The 19390-nt window shown below is 47.0% G+C and overlaps 1 protein-coding gene across 2 annotated transcripts in view; it reads right to left on the reverse strand.

The window, feature by feature from the left end:
* ST8SIA4 (ST8 alpha-N-acetyl-neuraminide alpha-2,8-sialyltransferase 4) overlaps positions 1-18849 on the reverse strand; it is a 112973-nt gene extending 94124 nt beyond the window's left edge. The window contains exons 1-2 of one of the 2 annotated variants that reach the window (XM_077347696.1): positions 18412-18849; positions 5340-5471 (exon numbers count right to left, since the gene is read on the reverse strand). In XM_077347696.1, coding sequence (XP_077203811.1) covers positions 5340-5471; positions 18412-18524 — 245 coding nt within the window. In that variant the 5' untranslated portion in view covers positions 18525-18849. The remainder of the gene's footprint in view (positions 1-5339; positions 5472-18411) is intronic. The other variant, XM_077347695.1, reaches the window with a different exon arrangement.
* Positions 18850-19390: the final 541 nt, after the last annotated feature.

Here is a 19390-nt window from a genome sequence, read left to right on the forward strand (position 1 = left end):
AAGCTGGGGAGTATACAACTCTGCAGCACTACACTACCAGCGGCCTGGCATTGCCGCCACTGTGCAAAATCAACCAGGGAGATGAAAAGAAACAGCCCAATACATCTAAGCAGCCTTCTTGGAATGATGGACTCACAGTATGGTCCAATGTCCCTGGGAAAGAGGATATTTAAAAAGAGATGATAAAGATCTGGTAAAAAAATGGTTACTGTATTGACCTCAGCACTCATCAACACAAACCCATGAATGAAGTTTGTATGTGGTCTCCTGTACTGTACAGATTGAGAGGCAGAAGATTGCCATGGCGCTTTGCGGCTTTGTAGCTTAAATAAAGCACACAATGGAAAGTGTCAGAGAGGAAATCACTTTTTCCAGAGAAACAGCTGGCACCTGTTTGAAGGAAGCTCACCTCACCCAAATCAAACTTGGAGAAGAGGATCATGTGAGAGGGGACATGATCTGTCTCTTGAAGGAGGACAGGGAGCATTTCCTGTTGGCAGCAGAGGATAGGATCCACAGTAATGGCTTTAAACTATGTGTAGAATGGGACTGGCTAGATATCGGAGGGGGGGGAATTCACAGAGTAGTAATTGTCTGCCTAAGGAAATGGTGAGCTCCCCCTTACTGACAGTTTTCAGGTAGTGGTTGGACAGATACTTACCAGGGTTGCTTTAGGCTGTTCCTGCACTGAGCAGGGGGTTGGACTAGATGGCCTGTATGGCCCCTAGGATTCTATAATCCTCTAGGATTCTATAAAAACAGGATAAGAGGACAGTATCAAGCGCTTTGAGGCTCTTTCTGGAATCTGCTTTGTTCCTTTGCTGGCTGCCTCTTTGCAGTAATGTCTAAGAAGAACAGTGTCCTACTGCATAGGCCACTGCCACTAACTAGTGACAATAAGGAGTCAGTGGCTTACTTCCACGGCAGTCATTACCACTTTTATGCATGTTTTGTATTGCAAGCATTTGGAGCAAATTGTAAGAGTGTTCAGGGCAGAAAGTAAAACTCTGAGCCAAATATAAACTGAAAAGCAACTCATCTTTGAAGTCAAGCCCTGATGGCTTCCCAAAGAAGAAAATGGAAATCCCCTGTGCAACAGAGCTAGATACCATTGCCTTTGTGGTTTTCTACTGGCAATGTAACAGAAAGTAAAATATGACTCAGGAAGCCAACCATGAATTATAACAATTCTCAACAAAAGCAATTTCATGGCCATTTTCTTAACTGCATATGCAAAACAATGTTATTTCCTTCAAAAAATCAATCAAGTGTACTGAAATGCAAGTCCTCTGAATCACAGTTGGCTATTTGCTCTTCTGGTGATAAAGCACAGGACTGTTCAGATGCTAAACCTTTCAAGAGTTCTCAGGCTACAGATCTCCTGCGGGTTTCCTTTTAATGCAGCTTTGCACATCTTAATTAGCCCTATGCTGTTAATATCTCGTGGGGCAGTGGTTTATTCTACAAGATATGAAAATGTTGAGACCAATCCAGCTGAATGCCATAATACAGACTGACTGCATACTGCAATGAGACTTCACACGTAAACAAATGAGGCATTTTTTATAATGGCATCGCCCGAAAATTGTAGAAATAAAATCCTCCATACAAGGCTGATGCAGTTTTGGGACTTAGATCTCTCCTGGGACTTTGTATCCCTGCAAACTATTGTTGTGCCTCTTCCCAAAGTGTAGCATACTCTTTTTAATAATCCTAAAACATGGAAAGTATATAATCAACATCAAGCCTAACTTGCATGTAGTCAAGCCATATCCCAATTACTATACAAAGTACAATTGTTCATCAAGTCATTAGAAGGCATTAAGACTAGTAATGGTCATGAAACAGGAAAATGCAGTTCAGTTCAAGAAATGCCGTGTTCACAAATCATGAACCATCATGAACTTTTAGCTGCCAAATGAACTGGTTCAGTTTGTAAGGTTTGTGATACAGCAGAACATCCCCACAGAGTGCTAGAAATACCAAACTCACAGGGGAACTCTGGCTAACTCTCCTTTACCTGCCCACCAGGTACAGATTGGATTTAAGGAGTTATGACCCCTTCCCCCAAAAAGGTGCCCCCATCCTTCATTGTTTTTAATGGAGAAAAACAGCAAAAAAGCACAGGCAACAGAAGCCCAGCAGAATACAATCTCTGCAGTAGAAACTGAAAGGGGGGGGCATTTTTGTGAGCCCAGCAGAACCAGTGCCACTGTGGCAGTGCAAACCCAAGTCAGATAATCTCTGTAGTACAAACTGAAGGCAGGTATTTTTGCCAGCAATGTACAGAGCATCCAACAATACCAGTGCAGTCAAAGAGTGCCAGCAGACTTCAGTGCCATCATAGCAATGGCAGCTCAACAAGACTGATTCTAGCACATAATAAAATTCCAAGAAGTGGCACACAAATCCAGCAGAACTAGTGTAATGTAATAGTGCCCAGCAGATCTCAGTGGCACTGTATCAATGCCAGCTCAACAGAACTGATATGAAGAATTACAGGCTTTAAAAAATTGCTCTCAAAGCTCAGAGTCACAACAAAGCCAAGCGATGGGCAGGCTCTTTACAAATAAATGGATAGGGAACACTCTTGAAAATGTCAAGACTACTTTGAAACTGACAACAGTGTTTCCAAGGTCAGAGAATTCCACCCCCCTTGTTGCTTTTAAGTTTGGTAAACATTTTGTTTGAGTGGAGACAGTCTGTATAGAAATGTATCCATTCATGAACCTCCATAAACAGCTTGAAAATTCATGGAAGGTTGGTGCCAATTGACCTACTATGAAGTTCTGGAAGATTTCCAAGTCCCACCTTGAGATTAGCAACTCTACATCTGGAAGCCACCTCTGGGTAACTTTGTACCCCCTGATTTGCATGACTCAATGATGCCTGGCTGCTTGCTACTGTTCAAGAAGGAGTTGGTTTTTATACCCTGCTTTCATTACTCAAAGGAGTCTCAAAGTGGCTTACAATTGCCTTCCCTTCCTCTCCCCACAACAGACACCCTGAGGCTGACAGAGACCTGACAGGACTGCTGTGTGAAAACAACATTATCAGAACTGTCACAAGCTAAGGCCAGCCAGCTGGCTGCATGTGCGGTAGCTGGGAATCAAACCCAGCTCACCAGTTTAAAAGCTGCCACTCTTAACCACTACACCAGGCTGGCAACAGCAATCATCCTATGAAAGCCTGTGTGATGGACTAGAAAGAGTTTCAGAGTAGGGTCTGGGAGACCCAGGTATGACTCCCCATCTTGCTGTGGAAGCTGAATAGGTGATTTTAAAACACATACTTTCAGCTTACCCTTCTTCACAGGGTTATAGTGTTGATAAAAAGAAGAGAAGAAAATGTAAATTATAAGGTACTACCCCACAATTTCTTGAGAATTCCCTACCATGCAAATGGGCCTGGCCCCGTGGCCAGAATCACGCAATTGGGTCACAGTTGTCCAAGGAACTGGCTGCTGGATGTGGAGGGGGGGGGAGCTTAAGACAGAGGGGTAGATACATATAGGTTGGCTGTGGGATGGGTAGAGGATAGGGTTCCCAGCCAGAGGTAGAGGCTGGGGATGGCGTTGTTTGAGGAATGGAGAGATATCAGAGAGGTACAATGTCCTAGACTCCACCCTCCAAAGCAGTCATGTCCTCCAAGAAACTAGGGTTGTCAACCCCGCAAGCAGGAGGCTGGAGACCACCCAGTATTACACCCACTCTCCAAATGACAGAGATCAGTTTTCCTGGAGAAAATGGCTGTTTTGGAAGACAGACTCACCTAGGTCATGCTGCTTGCTACTCTTCAACAGAAAACCATATGAAAGCCGGTGTGGTGTGGCAGAGCTTCAGACCTACTTCACAGGGTTGTTGTGAGGGGAAAAAAGAGAGGAGAATGATATAAGCTACTTTGGTCTCTACTGCAGAGAAAGGTGGCATATAAATGAGGGAAATAGATACTAAATATAGCTGAAGATGGGAAGCAGTTAAAAGGTAGGTTCATGAATGGATATGAAAAGGAGCATGAAGCAGGAAAAGGGGAGAACATATGGAGGTTGATAGAAGGACAGAAAGAGGAAATCATGCGGGGAGAAGGATACATGGATTAGTAAGGTGACCCCGCACAAGCCCTCGAAGGTTCCCTACCATGCACATGGTCCTGGCCAGCATCATGACACAACTGGTCCATAGTATTCCTAAGTAGAGACTGCTGGGGGGGGGAGGGAAACCTGAAGGCAAAGGGGCAGATAAACGTAGGCTGTTTTTTTGATGGGAAGAGGAGGCAGAATCAGGAAAGAGTCTATAGGAAGATATAAGAAAAGAAAAGGGAAAGAGGAAATAATGGGGTAAGGGGGAAATGAAATGCGGGTTCCCACTTGTTTATTATTAAAGTAGGGCTCACACTAATGGTAACAGTTTATGATCATCATAGTGTGATGTTATGTTATGTTATATGTTATGCATATTTAATCAAGCTTAAAATTAAAACAATTAAAAAAGAACTGCAGCAATTGTCCCACACATATTACTTCCTTTTAGAATGAAAACTCCATGTGCTAAAGATGTATCTTTACAGTGATTCTGAAGGGAATACATTATGTGCAGTGCACATGCCCCTAGATTTTCAGCAGAGTCAAGACGGCAAGCATAAGCACTTTGCATGGCAAGTCAAAATGCCAACATCCTAACAAAAAGCCAAATACTTTATCAAGTTTATATGAACTTAAAACTTCTGTGCAAAACTTCATCCAGTCCACCTTCAACCATGGCCACAAGATGTTACTGGGAGGTTCATTAGGAATAATTACTTCCTCTTTGGCTTCAAAATCTGGTGAATCAGGTTTCACTACTGCCATGAAGACACCTCTGTCTGAGACCCTGGAGAGCCCGTCAGTCTGAGTAGACAATATGGACTTTGATGTATCAACAGACCGATTTAGTATGATTGAGACACAGCTAAAAATAAATCTTTATTGTTATCTGGTGAAGAGTCAGTTAATGTATTAGATACACACATTTCCTTTAATTAGAATATCCACCTTTACAGGGTACCTATTTATCTATGACTTTTGTTTCCTGCCCCTCCTCCAAGGAGCTTAAGGCAGTCTACACAGAACTCCCCCAATCCTCCTTGGTATCCTAACAACTGTGAGAGGTGAGCTTTGCCAAAAGACAATATCAGGCCCAAGCTTATCTATCCAACTTTCTGTCTCTACCTGAGATGCTGTAGATTAATAGTTTCAAATCAAGAGAAATTTGCTAGATTCTCCTCCCAAACACACACACACACAAAAACCCTGAACGTTCCTGTAACATATAAATGAGTTAAATATTGTTTGAGATGCTCACCTGATTTCCAGGACCAAGGAAGAATTGATTTTCCATCTTTCTACAGAATGCTGGAATATTGAAGACCCACTCTTTTGACTTATTTTGTCAGAGCTATTGACCAGTGATCTACTTAAACTTAAGTCGCCATCTCTGAAACACAATGAAAAGGAAACAAAAAGTTACAATTTATTTGATATTACAACTACTGCAGCCACTTCAATGGCTCACAGTTGTGATAATCTGTACAACTTTTCTAAATCAAGGGAGAGCTCAAACCCAAAGACCAATGCTAGGTTTATATGTCCAAAAGCTCCAGATTATGTCCACTGATGTGAAACTGCTCCCTATCAACTTAAGGTGTATCCACAGTTTCATCTGTAACATAAGCAAAGCCTGATGAGGGTGGTGGGAGAAGTTGGGAGTCATTGCCTACCTGATTGGCTATCCCATCCCTGGCTGCATCCCCCTCCCACTTCTTCCAGGTGGAAGAAGTGCCAGCCCGCTCTACTGGACTGACTATGAGGGGTAAGGCAGCCAGTGAGTAAGAGCTGGAAGGGAGAAGGGGAGGGCCTGGGCTGGAGGCCGGAGTTGGATGGAAAGGAGGGAACCCCCACCACTGTTACCCCCATTGCAGCCTTGCCAGGCTTCAGCGGGGCTGCCCGGGTCAGGGAGGAAAGGCTAGTGCCTGTTGTATTTTTTGTACAATGGACTTTTCTGCTAGTATGACATAAATTCAACAAGAAGTGCTGATGGGATTTCTGCCAAAAATTCCATATCAATGCGCCTGTTTTGGGTTGCCCTCTGCAAGCTATCCTTCTGTGGCCACTTCAACTACTCACAGTTGTAATAATCTGTACATTTCTAAATCAATCAATCAATATTTATTTATGGTCATTCAGATCAAAATTAAAATACAAGCAATTAAAAACTAAGACAATTTAAAAAGAGAAAAAAACAGTAACAGTACTATAAAATTTTTAAAATATCTGACAACATAAAAACTTTAAGATGTTACATTCAATATTTAAAACATAGTTTAAGCTGCCACTGACAAATGGCTCTTTGTACTTTTGAAATTGGATCAGGGAGAAATTTTCTGATCCACATAATTTCTAAATCAAGGGGGGGGGGAAAAACCAAAGACCAGCGTTATATTTATATGTCCAAAAGATCCTTGAACTTGTGTTTCTGAAACACAGTCTCACCTCCTTCACTGCAAGCTTTGGAAGCCCAGGGGTTTCTTCGCTGAGAAAAGCTTGTGGTTCAGATACTTATTCAGCCCTACTGAACTACATTGAACTAAATCCCAAGTAATTATGCCTGGTATGGATGGAAGGACCTCCAGACTTTTTGCTGCAGTAGACTAACATGGAACTGACTCTGTGTAATACCAATAGAATATAAAAGTGTCAGTGCGGTGTAGTGGTTAGAGCAGCCCTTTCCAACCTTTTGACCATGGAAGAGCCCCTAAAATTATTTTTCAGGCTTCAAGGACCCCTGGAAGTTATATTAGCTGATAATACCTCCCTGCCACACCCCCAGAAGTCAGATAACCACCTGCACCCTTCGCCAGTTCCCTAGGTTGAGCCAAGTCCATTGAGGCAGGAGGGAAAGGCCATGGACTGCCCCCCTGGAGCTCCTGCAGATACCCAGGGGTCTGTGAACCCCTGGTTGGAAATCCTTGGATTAGAGTCAGACTAGGATCTGAATGCCAAAATTTAAATCCCATTTATGCCATGGAAGCTTGCTTGGTGACCGTGGGTCAGTCACACACTCTTAGATTAACCAACTTCACAGAGCTGTTGTGAAGATAAAATGGAGAAGAAGCTGCTTTGGGTCTGCACCAAGGAGAAAGTCAGGGTATAATGATGTAAATAAATAAATGATTTCTTATTCAAGTGGTTCCTGGTTAAAATCTCATGTCTGATGACAAATTATTATTTTCTTATGTTTTTTTATTATGATTGTTTTTTAAACTGCTTGGAAATGTGGCATAAATGTTTTCAAAATAGACAAAAAATACTATGCAAACTGTTTGCTAATTATGCAAATCAAACACATTTAACAGTTTTTGCCTGCCAGCTGTTTTTCATCTCTGCCTATCAACTAACACAAAAAAAGGACAGGTAAATATCTTTACCTGAGCCTTTGCTCAAGCCATGATTTGTTTAGGTTCTCCTCTGAATCAATAGCAAGACTTACCTAGAAACTTGAGAGAAAGATGGAGCAAGGCCCTGTGCTCTAAACCAGTGGTCCCCAACTCCCGGTCCAGGGACCGGTACCAGTCCGTGGATCAGTTGGTACCGGGCCACGGCTCCTCCTCGCCCTTCTCCCCAGCTGCTGCCTTGGGGGCTGCCCTGCCACTCTGCCGCCAGCTCACCTTTGGTGCTCTCCAGCGGCCACCATGGCTGGGGCTCCCCCTCAGCACGACACTGCACAGCTGCTGCTGGCAGCGGCCCGCAGCGGGTGGCAGGAAGTCAGGGGCACTAATGGGAAAGCAAGCAGAGCAGGGGCTCAGGTGGCGGTGGCATCCCTCCTGGGCCTCAGTAAAATTGTCAAGCGTTGACCAGTCCCCGGTGATAAAAAGGTTGGGGACCACTGCTCTAAACCCTCTAATTTAGTTGCTCTGAGCAGCACAGGGCTCTGCATCTGTTCAATTAATATGCAAACAAATAATTCTCATCCAGAAAGTTCCTGTTTTCCAAGTCTTGAACCTTTGATGGTCAAATACCAAACAAACATACACACTTCAGCTTGAAGCATTTAACCATCATAGAAATGAAAAATCCTGACATTTATCTGTTCCACATAAAATTTCTGGTAAGACCTTGGAGGAGGAGTGTGTCTCATGGCTTAAGTGCCGCTCAGCACTTAACAACCACTCAGGGCAGCTGTACTGCCCCTGAGGGCCTCCTCCTCCAAACGGCTTGCCTGTCTGTCCAACAGCCAGCCAATCGCCTTCCATCCCCCACCTGTGACCACCTCCTCCTTCCACTTCCCTCCATGGCTCAGAGGCTGCAGATCCCTGCTGCGTGAGAGCTGCCCCTGCCAGTGAGTTCCCTTCCAAGGAGCCTCCAGTCTGTAGCCTTTCCAGGTCCTTATCTCCTACTGATTTCAGCAGGGCTGCACCAGTTTGTATGTGACTGTCGGTGAAGCATTAATATAGTCACAGCCTTAATTCTGTTCCTAACTTGATGGTGGTAAGTGTCATCAACCTGTAGCTGACCTTGTAGCAAATGTGTAGCAAACATGGACTTCCTTGATGGTCTTCCATCCAGAAGTAACCAGGGCCAACGCAGCTTAGTTTATAAGATCTCATGAGATCAGGCTAACCTGGGCCATGCTAATTAAAAGACTCCCAATTTACTCAGAATTAAAATAGAATAACATTGGTATTAAAATGATACAGGTTTAAACTTACTGATGAGCTCCCCAAAACATGCAGTAGTATTGAGTTTCTCCATACGCGCACCAAGAAACTGACTATTGTACTCAAGATCAGTATTTATCAGCCCATAATCCCATAACAGATGCCAAGCCAACAGCATTTTGTTGCTCCACGCATGTATATACACTAACGTCTGCAGAACCTGATTATCTAGTCATCAGCATACACAACAGTATACAGAAGATCATCAAGAAACATAAATTATACACTTTCTTTAAAACATTAATTATACAATTAGAAGGCAGAGACTACAAAAAGTTAGCCTGGTCCTGCTCTTACCTCCCCCACTCAACTGAACTGTGAGAAAAGAAGATACATACAAAAAAGTTATTTTTCTTTAGATAAAACAAAATCACTCTACATCAAACCAAAGCACTTGAAAGACTGGACTAATGTTACATACCCTCTACTTTCTAGTTAATGCCATCCAACATGGTTCCTTCAGACTTTCTACAGCACAGTTTAAAATTATTTTCTAATTTTGGAAATACAGAGGTGATATTGTTTTTCAACTACTCTCAATCTTTAAACCCCGTCCCCCCCGCTCCGGAGGAGCGGGAGGAATAAAGAGTAAGGGCAAGTGGGGAGGAGTTAGGGCGGGCCCTCCGAGCGTCACTCGAGGGCCAAGCAGCCAATGGGGAGCCTCAAAGTGCGGCTCCCCATTGGCTGGTTGGCCCAGCCTCGCCTGGGCCAGCCGGGGAGTCACCGCTCAGAGGAAGAAGCCTTCCCCAGTGGTAAGTCCTCCAGCCGGATTCCCCCTTGCCCCAGCAGAAGGCCACAAAGCCCACTCCCACTGTCCCGAGCCTTCTGCTGGGCCCTGGGGCAGCCGAGCCTGCCCCTGGGCCCGGCAGTACGCTGCAGAGCCCACCGCCCCCGTCCGGAGCCTTCTGCCGGGCCCTGGGGCAGCCGAGCCTGCCCCTGGGCCCGGCAGTAGGCCACAGAGCCCACCGCCCCCGTCCAGAGCCTTTTGCCGGGCCCTGGGGCAGCTGAGCCTGCCCCTGGGCCTGGCAGAAGGTCCCAAGGCCACCTACCTTACTCTGTTCCTCCCAGCATTCCCTTTATCCTTCCCTTCCTCCCACATTCCCTTTATCCTTCCCTTCCTCCCAGCATTCCCTTTGTTTTTCCCTTTCTCCCTTCCTCCCTCTCTTCCATCTGCCTCTTTCTGGCTAACTGTTTCTCTCCCTCTTCTTCTGTCTCTTCCTCCCTTTCTTTCTGTCTCTCTTTCTCCTTTTCCTCCTTCCCTCGCCCCATCCCTCCACCCACCCACCATGCTAGGGCCCACTGTATTTTGGCCACAGCGGTCTTAATATCTAGTCTTATAATAATACAATCTTATAATCCTGCCCTTCCCTGGTCCACTCAGAGCAGGCAACAGCTGACAGAGCAGGCAACAGAGCAGGCAACAGCCAAAAAAAGCCCTGTCCATGGTCAAGCCCACTTTTATCTCTTTAGAGCTGGGGACCCTGAGCATGTTTTGACTCCTCAATCTTAATACTCTCTGGGGAGTACAGCGGAAGAGGCAGTTCTATAGACCCAGGACATTTAGGGTGCTGAAATTAAGAATCAAAACTTGAACCTGATCTAGTCTCCAATCTGGAGCCTGTGTGGCTGGGAGAGTACAGGAGTCATATGTGCTCTCCATTGGATCCTTGTAAGGACTGGAGCTGCTGCATTCCAGACCAGTTAGAGCAGCCTTTTTCAACCTTTTGACTGTGGACTAACCCCTGAAATATTCTTCAAGCTTCAAGTAACCTCGGAAGTGATGCCAGCTGGCCACGCCTCCCTGCCACACCCTCAAAAATCACATGCTTACAGTGTGCATGGCATCATTAATAAAATAAAATCCCTTGGAATTACAGCTCGTTGCCAGACTCCAGAGATAAGTTTCCCTAGGGAGAGTGGCTGCTTTGGAGGGTAGACTATGTGGCATTGGACACTGTCCTCTCCTGCTTGAATATATGAATCCCTTTGCTTACAACAGCCTTCCTCCAGCCATTCTCTGCCAATGGGGCTCTGAGAAGAAATTCTGAGAGGGGAAATATTGGAGGAGCCCATTCCTTTTCCATTGTGTGTGAATTTAACAAGGGCACCATGGACCAGACAGATGAGCAGAAAGACAATCTACCCTCCTGACTCCTCCCCAAATTAGTAAAAAAAAATTAAAAATATATTTTAAAAATTAAATTCCACCCCCCTCCAATTAGAGTAACCCCTCAGGGCTCTGGAGCAACCCTGGATTTGCTAGTAAAAACGACGAAGAGATTCCAGCACAGCTTCAAGGGCAGCCCTGCATAGAGTGAGTTACAGAATTCTAATCTAGAGATGACAGTTGCATGGATCATAGGCATTGCTAGGTTAGGTGCAAACTGTTGAGCCTGGTGAAGATGGTAAAATGCCAGGTGATCAATGTTCATGATCTGTTTTCCATAGATAAGGAGGCATCCAGGGTCATGTCCAGGCTCCTGAGAGGGCTTCATGACTGCAGCCTGGCTGCCTGATTGGGAGACAGAGAGGGCTGGGTGCTGAGCCCTGGCTTGGTGCTGAGCCTTGCCCACTTGCCTGGGGAAGCTGGGCTGCTGCCTCTCTCCATGGCTAGGAGGATGGGACTGAGAACTGCTTCTTGGGCACCCGCAGACACCCAAAGTGGGGGCAGTGTGGCACTGTGTGTGTGGTGATGTAAACCTCTGGAGAGGGTGCTGAGGTGCTGGTGTAATTTGTCTTTCTTTCATTGGGGGTCTTATTTTTGCAGGAGACAAACAGCCTGGTTTGGGTCCCAGGTGGCGGTAATTCACTGCCTAGTTTGCTCCCCTGCCTGGTTCACTCCCCCACCTGGTTAGCTCCCCTCCCCACCACTGTTTTGCAATATTATTTCTCCTTATACTACCTATTTCAGTACTGTGGGTTTTTTTAAATATCTTTGGCCTCCTTTTTTATTATATATCTATATTCAGCCGGAGTTGAGTATGCAGGTGACCAGTGCCTGGACTGTTCTAGTCCGGCGTGGGGTAGCTTGTCTTTCTGTCTTCCCCATCCAGCACCGAATCAGAAGCTGAAGAAGTTTGTTTACATTGGGCCAGACAATCTGTGGATTGGCTATAGGGGGGATCAAGTCTTGTAATTTCCATCTCTGCACCATTATCAGCCTGACTGCTGCAGTTGCATGGAGGTTAAGCGTAGTTCTGACAGTGTGCTTTGATAATGACATTGCAGTCCTCTGGACATCCACTAGAAAAGTAAGAATTGTTCAGGGATTGTTTAAATTCGGTCTGTGCTTTAGCTGGCAAAACTGGGAGAGTGATGTTTAGCTTTTTATGTGAATAAGGTAGAACCCTATAATTAGCAATGCTCATAAGGATTGTTTCAGAGGGTAGCTGTTACTTATCTACAGTAAAACAGTTACATCTCTTCTACCTTATGAAGTGGCAGGAAGAATAGTAGTTTTACCTTATTCAGTCAATGTAAGACCTTTTTCTGCAAGTTAACTATAACCCACACACTTCTTGAACTTTTCAGCTGTATGTTCTTACTCCTACACTTGATGAAGAAAAGCAAAGCCCTGTATTATGTGTGCTGTTCTTTTTTTAAATTTCATTTTGCATTTAATTAAAAGCTTTCTGAAAAAAATTAAATGTTAAAATTTATGCAATAAGGCTACATATTAGTCCTTATTAATTGAAGTTTTGCCTGCCAGCATAGGAGTCTGCATCTAACTTTTCAAATAGGACTCCACTTTTGTGATGTTTGATGTTTTTCACATTCCGCTTCCATGACAATCCGATTCTTGCAACTTTTGTTTCACTCAAGACATGCTGGCATGATTCTGGAATTAATTTGGGAATCACCAAAGCAGAATTAGGTATTTTTCCTTAAAAATGATATACTTTAAGATGTCAAAGTACAGCCTCAACCAGGTGGAATGAGCTCCCAGGAAACCAGGGAGCCCTGACAGGACTATCACAGGGCCTGCCAGACAGAACTCTTCTACCAGGTCTTTGATTGAGGCCAGGGCTAAGAACAACAGGGTTCCTCCTCAGGCTACGCACTAGTATTTTGTGTAGCCCACCACAGGGTGCTCTGCTCCGGGTGGGGGGGGGGGGGCGGCGGCTATGTCGCCAATCTGACATAGTTGAGGGTTTTATGGAGTCTGGGTGTTATGGGGGATTTTATGAGGTTTTTATGGGATTTTATGTACTGTAATCCGCAACAAGTCTCTGGAGAGTAGTGGGATAGAAATTCAATAATAGATTTATTTAAAAAAAATAAGAAACACAGACACATAGCTATCAATTGCTCTGTAGGCCCTCCTAGCAATAGGGAAGCAAAGTATTCCCTTTGACTTCCTATACCTGTCAACAACAGTCATGACTTTCCCTCAGTGGCTGGAATAAAGAGGACACAGAATTCCCGCTACATGAAATAAGTTGAAAATTGTCTTTGCATTTTGCTGTCTCTTTCCATGTCTAGAAAACCGAGAAATTTGCTTTCAGAAAACTGGAAGCTGGGAACTTGAGGCAACAAATGGGCCAGGTGGATACCAGCATGTCTGGATTCCAGATAAAACATGGCCAATCAAACCTAGCCTTAAGGAGATAATTGAAAAAACAGTGGGTCTCTAGTTGGCTTGGATGTATTTTCACTATGCAGGAACCCAATAACCTAAACAAATCTCAGGATCTCTAAAGGATTTTTCAAATAATGATTGGATCAATGGCTATACAGAGAATGTAGACATTATCCAATAGAGAGTTGTGATTTACAGAGAATGTCATCTGCTGAAAAACCAAGCAATTATTACATCGCATTTTATACCCTATTATTATTTTTGTAGTGCTGGGTTCACTTTTCATGTTAGGGTTCACATTCTTTAAACTTTCACGCTATAAATAATGCTGTTAATTGTAAAATATTAATATACATTCAGCAAGGAAGTTCAAAATATAGTCCATTCTGATCTTCTGATTTCTAATTCCACATATAATAAAGCTTCCTGGAGGGGGGTGGAGTTACTATAATTTTCTTTCTTCTATCTCCCCTTGCTGCACTACTTAGTATACTTCCAAAAAATTAACGAAATGCATCAAGAGACAGACACAAAATTATACAGGAGAGGATTCTTGCTTATGTTGAACTAAGAATAGTTCATTAGGAACTTCCATGAAGGCACACAGGAGACAAAAGTGAACTTTTCCCAATGCTTTTCTCCCTAAAAGTGATAATGCTTGAAATATAGCAGACCAGAGAGTACACAATTTACTGAACATCTATAGTGTAGTAGACATCTGTCACTGTGCATTAAAGCAAGCTTAAATCATTTTGGGACACTGCAGGTTGCAGATGTTCCACATTACAGTATTTCTCCACGTCTCAGAACACGTTATTGGCCTCTTTGGTGTTTTCTGCCAGCTTCTCTTTACCATCTAGAAGACTTTTCAACTAGGATAGCTGCAAAACAAAGAATTTCCGCAACACCCTTCCCCTAACCTAGGTATTTAAATGGCAGTGAAATAAATGGGACTTCAAATTGCTTAACTTTCCCTGGCCTTTACTCTGGTCCATTCATAATTCATAAGCATTCTTTTTCTTGACTCTTCTGAATGCTTTCATGCAGAAACTCCCATTACTTTTCTGTATTGCTGATCTGGGGATCACAAGCATTCTCAGATCCCAAGTTTATAACAGTTTTCTTTCTATGGAAACTGAGAAGTGATGTGCCATAAAAAAGCAAGGCAAAAGATTAGCCTTGATACCCTGAGTCAAATTCAATAAGGTCATTAGCCACCAATACATTCTCCTTGAAAAATATGCAGCACACAGCAATACCTTGCATATGAAATAAAAGCATATTTTCCAGGCTGTGCAGAATGTAGCCAAACAGTGAACTTCAGAAGCTCATTCATCCCTAAAATCTTTGCCTATCGCTGCCCAATATTTCTGAGTTCGACACTAAGATCGTGCCACTGAGCTAAGCTGACTTCCAGTTAAGTATGTGGAAAATAACAGAGATTGGTGATCAGCTGTACAAGACTGTGGCTAATAGAAGTGCTTAGACAGAAACTCTGAACAGAAGTGTGCCTTCAATGGGTAAATGAGCACCCACTGTTACTGGCTTGTTAAAGCTAATTGCTATAATAATGTTCAATAAAGATTTTTCAGAAAGCTCAAACTGAACTTTTCTGGTGCAGTACTTAACCTCTGACCACTGTATAAGTCACATTTTAAAGGTATACTTTACACCTTTATAATTACTTTATAGCAGGATGACCTTTTTTGTGTGCCACAGGTAAACTATATCTCACAGACCCTGAGCTTTTACTGAGGATAAATATTTGGTTAAAAATGAAATGTTATCGTCCAATAATCACAATGTAATCCTAAACAGGATTGCACCCTTTTAACTGAAGTCCATGGTCTTTGAAGGGTGTCATGCAACAACTAGCACTGCCTCTGAACAGTATACCAAAAGTTGGCAAGTTTGGAAGAAAATGATAAAACCTTTCCTCCTTTTAATGATTTGCCTTCAGAGGAGGCAGATTATACCTTTGGAGGAGATGTCTTGTCTTGTTTTTATTTTAACACTTTTAAATGTATTTCATCTTACAAAAATATCTTTGCCATCAATTTCCCCCCAAAATGCAACAACTTTCACGCAGATGCTAAATAGGCAATTATAACATTAAGTAGCATATGCCAGACGTATATGTGCAAATACGGATAAAAATGTTTTATGGAGTCAGAGAAGGATACATTATGGAAGCATATGGACCTTTTCCTGTGCTTTCAAGCACTGCTACAGTGAGTGTCATCAATTATCCCTGAAGCAGTGACTTGGAATAAAGTTCCACTGCAGTGAACAGAACTTCCCAGTCAAATATTGAAAGTCACAGGGCTGGTCTACAAAGCTTTAAGCCTAACAAAAATGCCTTTCCCCCCCTGAAACTGTGGATATCTACAAGAACAGCAAGAAGTAATAAATGCCTGCAAGAGACTGCATCACTAAGAGACAAGCAAACAGGGGCAAAGGGCTTATCCAGGTTTGAAAGGGCAATCCTAAACAGGGTCAATGGGTTTCAGTAACTGTGTTTAGGACTGCACTGTGCCCTGCTGCTAAAGCAGCACATGGAAAGAGAGGAGACTGAGAGCATGTGTATTTGGCAAGTCTTTTAAAACTGCTGGAAGCAAGAAACCGAGCCATTGCTTTCTGGATCTGTGGAGTGCTCCCAACTCCGTGAGCACCTATGTTTCGGAAGGCCTTGCCTTTTGTTAACTAGCATCACGTGGTCTTCGGCTCAACAAATAGAATTGTCAGCAATCTTCACTTCTGCACTCACTGGCTTGACTTCACTTTCCCTTTGTCTTTCTCACAAGGCGACAAAAAGTACCACCTTGCATGGCTCCGGATGATCGGGGAAGTGACTGTATTTCAAATACTTCGGGGAGAACATATATCTGAATATTGTTAATTGGTTTATGCACCGAACCTAAGGCTTTGCTAGGATGTAGGAAAGACAAGAAAGAGAGCAAAGAGCACCCAGGGAAGGGGTCTTTGAATGTTAATGAGGAGGGAGATGGGCAGGGCATGAAAGAGAGATTTGGCTTTCCCCAGCCCATAACAATGTTTCAGCCTCCAGAGTTGTAGCCACTGGAGTTAGTGGAGGATGAGCCCAAGCCAGTTTTCCCCACTGTGTGTGTGTGTGTGTGGGGGGGGGGGGAGACCTGAGACCTGCCTGCAGGAACAAAGCCGCGTGCCTTTTGTCTCTGGCACTCTGGTCGCCTCCGCGCTGCTGAGCCCCGCTCCGCAAAGCGTTTCCCCCCTCCTGCAGGGCTCCCCAAACCGCCCCGCAGGTTGCGCACTGCCGCAAGGACGGCTTCCAACGCGCCTCCCTTCTAGGCGCGGCGCATCTCCGTGTAGCGGACCGGAAAGAGGCGCCGGAGGAAGCCGCGACAGTGCGGCCGCTTCAGCTCCTGCGCCTCCTGCTGCGCGGCTGCCGGCAAAATGAGAGAAGGCGCAGCGGGGCCCTGCTTCCCGCCGAGGAAGGCCATTGCCTTGGACGCTGCAGCTCTGGCAGCCTGGGTGCAGTCCAGGAGGCTGCAGTCGTCTGCAAACGGACTCGGAAGGTTGCGCTCAGGGAGACTCACTCCCGAGGATCTGCGCCGTCAGCAGCCACGCAAGGCGATGCGTCTTCCCTCTCCGCTCGGGATGCCATCAGTGCGCCTCCGGGGCGCCACGCCTTCTCTCCCCCCCCCCCCTTCCAGGGAACTGCCATCGCTTGCCCACGGCCCCGAGCGCGGAGTGTGTGGTCAGGTGCAGGCTAAGCGGCCGGCTGCCCGAAAGCCGCGGCCATAAGTCTCTGCCTGCCGACCGCACACGCACGCACGAGGCGAGCCACCTCTGCCCATGGATCCGGCGGCCACGCTTCCACACGCCCGGCAGCCAGGAGAGATGGATGCTCTTTCTCTACCGGTACGTCAATCACTCGGAGTTTATCAGCTACATCGTGCCCCCTCCCATGCACACACACACACACCCATGCACGCACCCCCCACCCCCGACAACGTTGCCACAGGACCAGCCCGATGTCCGTGCCTTCTACAGTAACTGGATCCAGTAGCCCGCCCCCACAAGAGAAAACTCCCCCCACGACACTACGACTTTCTCTAGTTGGCAAGTCTGCGAGACTCGGGCGCCGGACTAAAAACCCCCACATCCATTGCAATGAATGAGAACAACAAATCCCACCCCCGTAAGGGGAGCCCTTTCGGGAAGTCACAACTTTCCACCAGGCTCGCGCATCGCTCTCGCTCGGCAGACACAAGGACACCCACGCCCCCAAGCACAACGCGACTGCGTGGCCGGCCGGGAGAGAGCGGACTTCAACACAGCCCCGGAGACCCCCTCGGACCTCCGCCTGCCCGCCCACCACCCAACCGCCTGGCAAAGTTAGAGGAACCCCACGAAGAAACTTCAAGGCTGTGATCCGAAGGAGGAGAGACATATTCCGCCTCGGCGGCGCTGGGATGGAGCCGTTTCCCCCGGACCGGAGGGGGGGGGCGCAGGGGGCGGGGCGCGTGTCAAAACGGCCTCCTGCATGCAAGTAAGCCCAGCCGGAGCCGTCCGCCCCTGCCGAGCGCGCGGTGCCACCGAAACTTCGGAAGCGGCGCCACTCCCCCGTGAGCACCCAAACAGGGGAGCCGACGTGACAGCGCCGTCTGCACTGCTACTTCGAACCAATCGCGCCTTTGAGACGCCCGGCCCGGCTGCCCGCGCCTCATCTAGGGCCACCTCCCGGGGCGCCCAGGCACGCCCGCCCCCCTCCCCGGCCACCAGGCTCTCCCAACGCCAGGCTAAGGACCGGGGGTCGGAAGGGACCTGCTGCTCGCCAGAGCCACCGCGGCTAGTTCTGCCGGCGCCAGGCACCCCCCCCCTCCCCGCCGGCGCTCCTTGCCGGGAGGATGCTGTGGCCGCCGAGAGCCCAGGCGCACCGCCGAGGGGGGCGGGGGCCGCCTGTGTTCCCTGCCAGCCGGCGAGGTGGGCGGCCACGGAGGAAGGGCGGCCGGGCTCGTCGCCTCCCGCCTCTGGCTCGCGCGCAAAGCCCGCTCGCCTCCCCTTTGTCCAGCGCCGTGGGAGCGACGCCTTGCATTTACCCGCTGGGCTGCGTCTCCTGGCGCTCCTCGGTCCTGGCGATCTCTTTTGTCTTGTAAAATATCAGGAGGAGACTTATCGTGCAGATAGTCCACCGCTTCCTGATGGCACGCATGTCTCCCGCGAAGACAGATGCCGCCCGCTCCCTTTGTTTGGCACGGTGGGTGGCTTTGAAAGAAGAACACGAAGAAAAGAAAAGCCCCGCGATTAGGGGGGGGGGGGGGAGAGAAAAGGCACCGCTGGCTTGGTGCGCAAGAATCAGAGGCGGCGGCGGTGGCTGCTGTGGGTCCGGGGCGGGCTCCTCTTCCCGGGCATTGGCCCGAAGTCCACGCGCTCCGCAGATCTCCGCTCCCGCCGCTCTGCGTGCTCCTTTCACGCTGCCTGCCAGTTTAGGTAACAGCAGAGGCAGCCGCCGCCAGTCTCCGGGGCGTCACTGAGCCCCGCCCTCTCCCTGGCGGGGAAATGATGAGCAACGCCCGGCCAATCGGCGGCCGGAGGAGGCGGGGACCGCCGCGGCTCGAACTTTACAAACCTTTCCTGAGAGCGGTGTGGCGCTGCAGAGGTTGGGGAGCGGTGCCGGTGAAGAGGCCGCAGCCCGAGCCAGAAAGGGGGGGTGGGTTGAGAAGGGCCCAGCCCACTCCCCTCCCCAATGTGTAATGCTTCCCCAAACAGCTGTGAAAGAGGCCCCTAGTCAAGTGCACCAAGGGCGCTTTCTGCCTCAGGGGCAGCTGGGAAGGCAGTCCCGGCATTGCCCCGGAAGGCAGCAAAACAACAGGCACGTGTTGGCTGCAGAACAAGCCAATGAAACACAGCCTGCCTCTCGGGTGCCCTGTTCCAGGCCTTCTTGCGCCTCAAGACCAGCCTGTCCTGGGGACTGCCTACCCAGCTCTCCATGCTGGAAGCTGGGTGTGGGGAAAAGTTGGATTTAGATGCTTTTCAGCAGATCCTCATGAACTCACGTGTTTTTTTTTACAGTGAATA

The sequence above is a fragment of the Paroedura picta genome, chromosome 7 (genome assembly GCF_049243985.1).
Source record: "Paroedura picta isolate Pp20150507F chromosome 7, Ppicta_v3.0, whole genome shotgun sequence".
NCBI lineage: Eukaryota > Metazoa > Chordata > Lepidosauria > Squamata > Gekkonidae > Paroedura > Paroedura picta.